The sequence below is a fragment of the Charadrius vociferus genome, unplaced genomic scaffold (assembly GCF_000708025.1).
Source record: "Charadrius vociferus isolate BGI_N301 unplaced genomic scaffold, ASM70802v2 scaffold450, whole genome shotgun sequence".
Classification (NCBI taxonomy): domain Eukaryota; kingdom Metazoa; phylum Chordata; class Aves; order Charadriiformes; family Charadriidae; genus Charadrius; species Charadrius vociferus.
This window is the reverse complement of record NW_009646931.1, coordinates 2258878-2271245: the sequence shown is the minus strand read 5'-3', so window position 1 is coordinate 2271245 and position 12368 is coordinate 2258878. Positions and strand designations below refer to the sequence as shown.

The window sequence follows — 12368 nt, the reverse complement described above, 5'->3', positions numbered from 1 at the left end:
AAGCTGTAATACCTGGATTAATGCTGCACTACCACGGTGTGAGCTCTTAACCCACCAGTTATCCCTGAACTCACTGGCAGTAATTAGTTAAGTCACCATAACTTAACTATATTCAACTATACATCTGACCACTAATCTCATGCTTTAATATATTATCATGGTTTTCCTTCAAGTATGAGGGAAAAACAAAAGTATGTTGTAATTACTGTGTAACTGAAAAATTAAATTGTTGTTCCAACATACAGAATCGTAGAATCATTTAGGTCAGAAAAGACCTTTAAGATCATTGAGTCCAACCATTAGCCTAACACTGCCAAGTCCACCACTAAACCATGTCTCAAACGCACCACATCTACTTGTCTTTTAAATACCTCCAGGGATGGTGACTCCACCGCCTCTCTGGGCAGCCTGTTCCAGTGCTTGAGAACCCTTTCGGTGAAGAAATTTTTCCTCATATCCAATCTAAACCTCCCCTGGCACAACTTGAGGCCGTTTCCTCTTGTTCTGTCACTTGCTGCCTGGAAGGAGAGACTGACCCCACCTCGCTACAACCTCCTTTCAGGTAGTGGTAGAGAGCAATAAGGTCTCCCCTCAGCCTCCTTTTCTCCAGGCTAAACAACCCCAGTTCCCTCAGCCACTCCTCATAAGACTCGTGCTTGAGACCCTTCACCAGCTTTGTTGCCCTCCTCTGGACACGCTCCAGCACCTCAATGTCTTTCTTGTAGTGAGGGATCCAAAGCTGAACACGGTATTCAAGCTGCGACCTCACCAGTGCCGAGTACGGGGGGACAATCACCTCCCTCGTCCTGCTGGCCACACTATTCCTGATACAGGCCAGGATGCTGTTGGCCTTCTTGGCCACCTGGGCACACTGCTGGCTCTTATTCAGCTGGCTGTTGACCAACACCCCCAGGTCCTTTTCCACCAGGCAGCTTTCCAGCCATTCTTCCCCAGACCTGTAGGGCTGCATGGGGCTGTTGTGATCCAAGCGCAGGACCTGGCACTTGGCCTTGTGGAACTTCCTGACCCCCCTGTCTAGATCACTGATAAAGAACTGTACTAGCCCCAATACTGAGTCCTAGGGAACACAGCACTGTGACCCGCTGCCAATGGGATGTAAAGAGTTACATTCATCATCCAGCCATCCAGCCATTTTTTTACCCAGTGAAGACTACACCTGTCCAAGCCATAAGCAGCCAGTTTTTCCAAGAGAATGCTGTGGGAAATGGTGTCAAAGACTAAGTAGACAACATCTACGTCCTTTCCTTTGTCCACCAAGCGGGTCACCTCATCACAGAGGGAGATCAGGTTATTCAAGGAGGAACAGCCTTTCACATACCCACACTGACTTTGCCTGATCGCCTGGTTGTGCTGTATATTTTTTTCCCCATGCAAAGATTATTCATACCTTTTTTCCGTTTTTGCATCATGGTTTACTGCTTGAGGAGGCTCTTGAAGCAGAGATTTCAGTGAGCTGAACTGCTGAGTAGTACTCTCATCAAGAACTAAGAAAATCGGCACAGTGAGGGAGTCAAGTTCCACGAGACTATTACCATGATGAGATGCAAAAAAATTCTCATACTGTAGTATGCACACGCTACTCAGAGTGTGGGAAACCATTTTCAAAAGACAGAAGCACGCCAAAAGGTTTTTTGAGAACAACTGATCTTGTTGCTGTATAAGCATCAGTTTTAAAGTTTGTAATGTCAGCTTTGCCACATGCCCAGTCAGACTGGCTCTTGAATGCCAATACAAGACAGTTAAACACTGCTGGAAATATTTTAGGACACGATGCATCCAGTGAGTATTCTTCACAGGCTTGTTTAAAGTTGCATCCTGGTTTACCAAAGAAGATTTCACAAACTGAAGCATGTTGAAAAAATGGATAATGCAGTTCACTGTGTAATTCAGCAACGTATCTTTCTCTTCTATATTTTTTGAAATCCCTATCTGCCACGCAGCAAGGAGGTTTTTCTGAATGGAATATAGTTCCACTGATAATTTATCTTTCTCCTCATTATAGTCTTTTGCATGGATAGTATCAAACATTGATGCAAATTCTAAGTGGCCTCGATCAGCTTTATCAACAAATGAATGGATTCTTTGGCTACAGAAGCTGGAAGGGCTATTGCAAAACTGCTTTTCGTCATCTGACTCTTCTTCATAATCCTAAATCAGACAAAAAAAAATAAAAAAAATCAACAGTTTAATTCAAGTCTATTGAGAGAGAGCATAGTCTGCAAGGAATCACCATTTAGTCAGACTCACAAATGAAATCTTAACGCTTAATTAACTTGCTTAATTGCTAGTAAGTTTAATTCACAGCAGTTTCATCTAGATCTCAGACTAAATGTGGCCATTTGGAATAGCTGAGCAGACAGAAATTAAATTACCTAACAACAACAATAAAATTACACTGTAAACACAGCAGTATTTTTTATACCACAAAATGAAACCTTGTCCTTAACTAAGCACAGAGAATGAGGAAGAGTTTTTGCCAGATACCTGTAAGATAACAAAAGCGCCAAAACTTCAAAGAACAAATCAAATACCAAAAGCGTGAAACAGAGTTGGGAAAGGCTGCACAGTGACTTTGATCACAGAGCCATTCTTCCAAAAGACATGTACAGATTTTGGAATTGATGGAAAAATTCTGTCAAACTGAGAATAAAGATCTTATTTACTAAGGATAATAATACTTTACTTCTTATTTATATACTGTACAGCCCCAGTATATTTAGTACTGTGATGCCACATTTTAGTATAAAGTGAAGCTAAAAAACCTACAATAAACAGATGTATATGTAAATTAGTATGTAGTTTTCAAAAAGTTAACGCAGTGCTGAAAGAAATCAGATGCCTGAGATAAACATCAAGTATCAGTTGAGAAAAATAACCATATGCCTTGCACCTGTAAATAAAATGAGAATTTAACCAATATTGAATTACTTTAAATATACTTAGTAAGACCAAATATACCTATATTATTGGAGGAATATTATTCTTTACATTTAGAATACCTTAAAATTAAATCACTTGCATAATTGTCAGTGGAAAAAATGGTATTAAGTACCAATATGTCCGTGGTTTTCTCACTCATTTCTGTTGTGTCCTCTTCCAGGAATTTCGGAATGGTGGAAAAGACGGAACTTCTGTTTTGAGCTTGTTTTAAAAGAGTAGCTTTTAAAGACAACAGTGATCGCAGACACAGAGGTCTCCCTTCAGTCTAAAAGAAATACCACGAAACATTATCTGTCTCTAGCAAGATCAAACCAGACACGTTCTAAAAACAAGGAAATTAGTCCTTTCTTTTTAAACTTTAGTTTAAAAGTCCCAGACAGAAAGGGAGAACAAGTCAGCAGGCATATGTTGCACAGAAACAAGCTATCATTTGACCGTGCTTCAAGAATGGAAAATTCTCTCAGCACCAAAAAACTTGAAGAATCTGCTTTCTTGATCCCTGAAATGATCCTATAAGTTCGCCAATATGTAGTGCTTTCTTGCATTCTTCCTAGTAACATATCTCTTTAAATCTTGAAATCCTTGCCCACTGTTCTAGCTTATGCAGGAATACTCTCATAACTCACTTCTCCAAAAAGCAAACTGAATTGGAAGAGAAGTTGTATTCCATCAGCAAATGCAAAAATTCTGACCTTAACGTCTATAATATCTTACATGGTTGGCAACAGTTGCAGGACCTTGTCCTTCCCAGACTTAGCTCAATTTAGAAGTGTCAGAAAAATAAACAAAAATGCTTTAATCAAGCTTTAATTGACAACCTCAATTGAGAGCATAGTGGACACATGCACAGAGCGCCATTGGGACTGCTGCTGATTGCTCTAAAACAGCAGCAACCTAAGACAAAGAGGTTTTACAGAATCCTTTCTGCATCGTTCTGAAAGGATAAGTTGGTCAGAGTAGCATACTACTTGTCACCCAGACATCAAAGGAATAAAATTTCACAGAAAACTGTGTATTCATTGTTTTCCAGATCAACACTATTCTCGAAACAACTTTATAATTCAAAGGAATTTACAGAAATATCATAGTAAACTAAATTAAGGTACTCAGTTTAAAAATTACACATTTTAACACATGGAGTTTTTTTACTTAAAGCCTACAAAATAATTCATAACCCTACCTTAGAGTTCATCAAATTCTGACGAATATTTTCAAGGTGTTGGGTTGAATCAAGTAAAAGGGATCTTATAAATCCTGATGGTGAAAGGTTGTTAGGAAATCTAAGCACTGTTATCATGTATCCATCAGAGACAATGAGGTAGGGTAATCTTGAATGTGAAGCAACAGAGAATCTCTGTCTCATAAGGTCACTTTCAGAGGCTGAAGATCCAAGAGACTGACTAGAGTCTTGGCAAAAAGAGTGCTGCTGTCTAAAATAAAGATATATCAAAAAATAACAAGTAACTATCACATATAATAATCACAAAAACAACAGAGAAGTATAATTTATGAACATTTAATACCACTTACACTACTGTCCCAACAAGTCTATTCAGAACTACAAAGGAAGTGTCTAACTTTTTGCAGGATGAGCACTCTGGATAATACTATTTATGCTTGCAAGATGCAAGGATTTTGCTGCATTTGCAATTTTTTTAACGCAAAGAAAAATAAAAACAGCTTTCAGTATTCTCTTATGATTTCATTAATAAGTATTATATGTATTTTCCTACAATTTAACTTTAAATTTCACACTTTTTTACTGTTAAAATTTAAATATTTAATATATATATTTATATATTTAATTTTAAATATTGCATTTTCTTATCTAGCTCTTATTCTGTATAAGTGCTTGAAGATTAAATGCTAGGTAGACTCTAGTAAAGCCATGTATGAAAAACAAAAATATCCCCCAAGACCTGAATGTTACCATTTCAGAATGAGTTCAGACATTCAACAGAAGATTTTGTATGAACATGCAAGTCTTCTCTTACAAAAGTGGCCTTACAAAGTCTTTTTTTATAAAAAAAATCGCTCCTTACTGACTTCCAGAAAGCTGTTGTGCGTGTATTCCAATATTAGCCCCATAATACTTTGAAATAATGTGTAAAATTACTAGGTTTTTTATTTCTTAATAGTTCAAAAGTTAGTAGATTATTTGAAAACGAAGTAGCTGTATACATTCAATAAATAACCATAACTAAGGTATTTTAATATATTTCAGTATCTGATTTTTCAGCCACAAAGTGTAAGAAGGTATTATAAAGCTTTGAATGTTTTCATGAGATGTTACATTTACACACTATCCAGCATTAGTCACTCAGAATTAACAGGATAAAAGAAAGTTTAGATTTTATTTTATTTTGTCTATTTATCCAGTTACTTTTTGTAACTTTCAATTTATCTTAAAAAGTGTTATCAGAGATCCTTCTATTCCCCTATGCACCCAGCGGCATAACTTAAAAATTTACATCTGGATTACCCCCCTAAAAAAAATTTAAAAAGCTAATAGTTTTTGTCCATGCAAATATGCTATTTGCAAGATTTGGTATGGAAACATGATATAAAGCTCTAGAGGTAAAATTAATTAGTAAGCAGAGAAATATCACTGGATTAAAATAAATCTAAACTTTTAGTCCTTCTGTAAGTTTAACTTCTTCCTACATCATAAAAACATAGTATTTTTTATTACTACTGAATTCAAACATTTTTTAAAAAAAACAAGTCACTTAATGTATACTTACATTCGCACAATGTCATTTTTCATCACGACAAACTCATTATAAGAAATAGAAGAGAACTATGAATGAGAAATAGATATTGAGAAGACACATAACAAGCAAAAGAGTGAATCTGAAAGACGAAATTTATGTAAAATTGTAAAAAAATGTTAGAAAGTAAGATATGATGACATGACAAAAACGTACAAATGTTTTCAAACCCTTTTACCTGTATGTTATTAGTGGATGAAATGGAATAAACTCTGCTGGTCCAAACTCTACAGAGCAGCCGGAAGTAATCAAGGTCAGCAATTCACCCATACATGTCAATAAAATCAAAGACCCACGTTTTAACATGCAAGCCAAGAAAAGGCTATCAGGAGTCCAACTCATATCGCCAACCCAGTAAGATCTAAATTGGGCAGGAAAAAAACATTTTTCTCCATCACATTTCTGTATCAAAAGGTTAGTCTAGTTAAAAAAACAAAACACCACACCAAAAACGAAGCCCTCCTCCCCCCTCAAACACAAACCCAAAAAATCCACAACAGCAGCAGAAACAACATAAAGTACTGACCTGATGAACTTGGATTGGACCGTGCTATTCTTGCTACCACAACCTTTAAGGCTACCCGAAACAGTTACAAAATTCAATGTGTTTAAAAACAAGATCTGAGTTGCCTAGAAAGAAAAAGTAAATTTAAAGAAAACGTAAATGCTTGTATCAACTTGTCATTATTGCAAATTCTATTAGCAAATTATGCATTACATTTGATGTACTGGAAACATTACACATGAAAGAAGTGACATTGGACTTCAATATTTATTACTATTTAGAGTATTAATTTCTATGCCTATTTCTACATTTGAAAAACAATTAAAATGATTATATACTCAATTTATAATTCAATATTCATTTTAGCATAACTTTTTCCAACCCCCTCAAAATAATATAAGGTCAGTCTTCTCCAGTATTGTTGGTGAATAACAAATGCAGCTTTGAAGGACTGCATCATCCCATCCCGGTACACTAAATAAGCTGGTCCATATTCCCTGTCATCATTAGTGCTAAAAAGTACATTAAGATTGGGCCTCTGAGTTGTTAGAAGGAATAACATTATGAAGTGGGAACATAACCTCCAACACATGCTATGCCTGATAAAGAATCATCTGGAATCTTTGCAGATAAAATGCAGTAATTGAAAATAATTTATTTATTATTGTCTTTCTTGGAGATTAGAAGTGACAGAGGAGCTTCCATGGATTTCTTAACACCAGTATTCATAAAATTACAAGTTGTGACAGAATCTTTTAGTTATGGATATGAATATAAATATAATCACACGGATCAATAAGAATGCTGAAAAATCACTCCTAAAAATGTGTTATTAAATCCTTTTTACCACTTCATTCAAACTAAACTAGTAGCTTAAAGGAGGTACTGTCTATCATTCATACCTTTGGATCAGTTTGATTAACAGCTACTGCAAGCAGAAGTCCATCTCTTGCAAATGCACATAGCAAAGCTCCTCTTGACTTTACAGACACACATTGAGGAACCAAATTCACAAGAGAACAAGTCTGCTGTACCCAGTGGATCTGGTATGGCAAAGAGCTGAATATCAAAAAAAAAAAGACAACAAAACTGAGAGGTTACTCAGTTATTGCTGAATGGGATGATTCATGTATAGTAAAAAATCATGCAAGACTAAAACACAGAAAGCATAAACAATAAAAAACAACTTATTTTTCTTCAAAAACCTTACAAACAAAAAATTATTTTGTATTTATATGAGTTTAGAAATTATGTCTGAACCCTGAGAATTATTTTTACGGGACAGGAATTTTGGCTATATATGTAGAACGCACACATATAGACGCATGCCATATAATTGAGGCATGTGCATTCTAGCCAGGAACAGCTTCCTCAGACAGTGTAATGTCATCCAACACAGCAATACTCAGAATGTGAAAACTGAAATCAACAGTATGCTGCTCTCAAAGAAGCTGTGGATACCCCATCATTGGAAGTGTTCAAAGTCAGGTTGGATTGGGCTTCCAGCAACACAATCTAGTGAAAGTTGTTCCTGCCCATGGCAGGGGGGTTGGACTACACGATCTTTAAAGATTCCTTTCAACCCAAACTATTCCATGATCCTTAGAAGTTTCAAAACATGATAGGAAACAAAAAAGATTTTATTTGGAAGCACGCCACCTAACAGACAAAAAATAAAGCATTAACATAAAAAATTAATGAAACAATATTAAGCAATGAAATTGAACAATAGTTAGCATAAAGGAATTATAAATATAAATATAAACATGCCTGAGAAACACGGTTACAACTTCAGGTTGCAAGTACTACAGTATATATATATATGCACTTCTACACTGGGAATGTTATGTTCTATTTCACTTTTTCTATTACCAGAAGGCCATTACCATGCTACTGACAAACTGGGTGAAGAGTGATGCCGCTTAGTAGGGCAAGGAGGACATCATTACTAAGTTAGTATCAAAAGAGCATCATTTAACAAAAGCAGTTGTACCACATCAAACATAGCACAAAATTTTAGCAAGTTACTCAAGTTATGAGAACACATCCATTTAAACTCATACGAACATGTATCTCACTTAGGAAGAGGAATGGACTATGCATGTACTCAAAATTATTATTCAATTGCATTTTTAAGTGGTTATACCAGTGTAACTATTTCAGTGTGCAGTCCCAGCCCAGATAAAGAAACACACACTCTTACATAGTCTAGGTGTAAGAGACGAAAAGGGGAACAGGAAACAAATAAAATATAGAAATACGCATAATAAAGAAGAGACAGAGGTATTCAGGGCATTCACAGCTGCACAGTATGCACTAGTAAAATATGTAAAACAAGAAAAAGAAACTCTATGCATGACACAGAAAACTCCCTGACAGTAACACACGCCTGTGTGCAGCCATATGTATGTATACAGTTACCCACATACAGTGATAAATGCACTCAGTTTTATTTAGCTGTAAGTTAATTATAAAGTACGGAATGAATACATAGATGCTGTTATAATAACCACATTTAAATGTTTGAAAATGACCGTATATGTCCATATATGAATCATGTATATGAATATATTGTCCACATATGCATATATAATGTGGCACGCTATGAAGGTACACATGCAAACATAAGTAGGCATGCTTGTAACTATAAGCTGATTGGACATCAATGTAAACATGTTCAATTGCAGCTCTGAATCCCAGCTCTAAAGCACTTTATAATAAAAATCTTCCTTATAAACTAATGTAACTTCAAATATCTTTGAACTTACCTAACATATTTAAAGCTATTTTCATGCCATCGAAGAATCAAAAACGTAAGCACCAAACATTCTCCAGAGTAAAACACAAAAGAGCACAAACAGCAATCACCCAGTATCTGTGGAAAAAAAAACCAACACACAAGCAAAACCAGAACAAACAAAAACCTGGTTACACACAATTTTCTCTTTAGTTATTTATACATTTAGATGAATAGCTATTACAATTCAGATTAAATAACATAATGTTGTCATTCAGAAATATAAACACTGGCAAGAATATTATTGGGCCAGATAAACTTGCATCTGATCCGGTATGGCTGTTCTTATGTTGTCATTAAATCTAATACGAACTGAATGATTAAGCCTACACACAACACCAAATAGGTAGACACCGATCAAAATTCAGTGTAGCTTCTGCGGCTCTAATTTACTCGAGGGATTATTTTTTACCTCATTTTGTATGAAAGCAGCATGCACTCCAATTTCTTTTTCTTCAGTAGAAGGCAACATGACTGATTCATCAGGCAGAATTTGTGTCCAATGCCCAGAAGAATTATTGTAAGACGATGTATTTTCATGTGCTGTGCTCTCCCACAAAAACACACATGCTGTAGGAGTAGTTAATAGTGCCTTTCTGCCATCTCCAGATACATACAAGTACAATCTCATTAAACACTCTGGGGGAAAAAAACCAACACAACAATGTTCCAGAATAGTTTCTGCTTCTCTGTTAGGTTTAGATTTATTAAAAAAAAAAAAAAAAAGAAAGGAAATTTATTTTATTCTCTATCACATGAAATCCAAGCTGCCACCTTGAGTATCTTTCATTTCCAGCTTCATCACTGACAGGAGACCTCAGGCAGCAGTAATGTCAGATGGGACCCCCTTTTGTATAAAGCATTTTTTGAAGTATTATATGAAACAACCATTAGAGTTTTTTGATGAGGTGATCTTTCTTGAAATACATCTTTAATGAAAACTGTTAATAAATGCGTAAGTACTCTACTATTGTTACCTTCAGCTCCTAAACACACTACTGATCTTCCTTGAAATGCCAGAATACTTCACTTTACAACCTGGTATTGGTGAGATTATTCAATACATGACAATATTTGATGATTAAGTGTTCAAGTACATGCCTTTACATTATTGTCTCCAGTTAGCATCTGTCATAAAAACCTACCCAGAGAATAATCTTCAATTTATGTGTACAGGGTTAAAATCAGATGTCTGTCTGCTCCAAGCTACTGGTAACCTAGTAAGGGATGTTTTTCTACGGTTAAAAAGTAACCAATAAAAAATAAAATATTTCCTCTATTTTAAGATTAATTACTATTTACAGATTACTAAATGCAAAAAAACGTACCATTCAAGTGACCAAAAGGTCATGTGCCAAAGCTTAGCTACCACACAAATTATAAAAATGCAAAACAATGTGAGAATATAGCTTTTACTTGTGCAATAACACTTAACAAAAGGAAAACCACTTTCGCTCTACTCTGTTTTTCAAAAGACTAATTGGAAAAAAACCTACCTTGTGCTGCTGCAACCACTTTCCTGAACTCTTCGACTGCTGGCACAATTTTCAAGGAGTCCTGATCTTTATTCCAAAGAAACAGCTCTCCTGTTTTAATTATTCCTGCCAACCAAGCACCTGTGTTCATCGGGGGAGAGATGTTTTGAAGGATAGTATCATGAAGTACTTAAAGTTACTTCCTTTTCATCTTAGCCACAGTTCTAAAGCTGACAGTGAACTGGCAGATCCTTTAAATATTCTATCTTTCTAAACTGTTACAACTACAAATAAAATCACATGAGTTTATAATACACAAGATATTATACTTAACCATTCCTTGATGTTGTTAAAACAACTACATTTTTCAACAAGGACTGCAGCCGAGGGATTTTCTTCTTTGTCTTCCCTGATGCCAGGTTAATCTCATTTATATGTTTATCATCTAGAAGAAAAATAGCCTCTTTTTCCTGTTGAAAGAAAAAAGAGCATTTCATTTTTTAAAACATTATTTCCCAAATAAGCCTGCAAAATAATGCGTAGATAAAAAAAACATTAGGGAACTGTAATTAAAATAAAATAAAATATGCTACAGCTGCAATTACCATATTAATTTAATTCTTTGGCAGATTTGTTTTACAGTACAACATTGTATCTAGCATCGACCTACAGTGATGATGAATTTGGTTCACAGGTTTCAAACTAATTTTACAATCATTATTAAAAGGTTTTTTAAGTACCTCAACTGAACTACCTGCCAACAAATGACAAAACAACAAATTAGACACTAGTTATCCCATCATGCAATGCTTAATTTAGTGAGATTTTTGCCAGTGATTTCATCAAAGGGAATTGGCCTTCAATGGTTACCTAATTAAACACAAATCACATGTTAGAAGAGAAGGAAAAAACCATTTAGTCTCATTGCATCAAAAAAGCTTAAGAAAGCATGTCTTTCAACAGATATAGGACGGAATAGGAAAAAAATTTTTGTTCACAATTTCCAAACATACTGTCAAAAAGATTTTGAAAAACTAGAACCAGCAAAACAACAATCTCATATAAGGAACAAGTCTTTTGGGAAAAAAAAAAACCAAACAAAACCAAAAAACTCCGCATTGTTTATCAGAGAAATTTTGAAACTCCAACCTCGAGCCAGCAAGACAGAAAAATAAACCATTTATTTCAATAACTCTTAAGTGGGGTACATTCACATCACTCCCTGAGGCTTTTTTTACCCACCCCCCGTAAACAAAAGTGCAAGGTATTATATAATTAAAGAAAATACTCTTTGCAGAATTTTATTTAAGTGAAAGTTCACTGCACTTACCTGTCCAATCCATGAGATGCGAGGCCATGGTTTTCTCTGCTTGATACATGTAGAGATGAGAACATCCAGCTTGATCTCCATTCTTGTTAAACCTCTAGGTAACCATCATAAAGAAGAGCAAAAAGGGGCTTTTTCACATATCTATAGAAAATTTCGAGAGAAAAAAAAAAGAGAAGTTGTTACTATTTTTGGGGGGTGAGTGTAGAAGATGGGAAGCTGGACGCAAACTCTTTTAAGTACAGCAGCTTCTGCTGAACACAAACAGAACCGCTGCCCACCTGTATTTCCACGCTAAAACAGCTGTTTTCCTTCACTTAGCTCACAGGTTATTCGCAGTTTAGCCGTGCGGATCACACACTTTGTTCCCGAAGAAGCTGAGAGGAAGGAACCGCAAGACAAACTACTTTGCTAAAAGCTTTACTAAGCACGCAGAAAGCAAGGAGAACAAACGGCAGCCTGCTGAGCGCAACACACCAGCAGGGCTCCTCCACCACCGAGGGCCGGCCGCGCTTCAGACCCGAGCTCAGGC

At 35.7% G+C, this 12368-nt stretch overlaps 1 protein-coding gene across 1 annotated transcript in view; it reads right to left on the bottom strand.

The window, feature by feature from the left end:
* The window catches only part of LOC104295010 (chromosome unknown open reading frame, human C5orf42), a 65534-nt gene extending 53614 nt beyond the window's left edge, over window positions 1-11920 (bottom strand). Inside the window, 11 exon segments of the mRNA XM_009894711.1 lie at window positions 1409-2169; window positions 3074-3226; window positions 4142-4391; window positions 5911-6093; window positions 6259-6362; window positions 7140-7296; window positions 9006-9112; window positions 9447-9673; window positions 10531-10650; window positions 10844-10979; window positions 11840-11920. Of these exon segments, the coding sequence (XP_009893013.1) occupies window positions 1409-2169; window positions 3074-3226; window positions 4142-4391; window positions 5911-6093; window positions 6259-6362; window positions 7140-7296; window positions 9006-9112; window positions 9447-9673; window positions 10531-10650; window positions 10844-10979; window positions 11840-11920 (2279 nt within the window).
* Window positions 11921-12368: the final 448 nt, after the last annotated feature.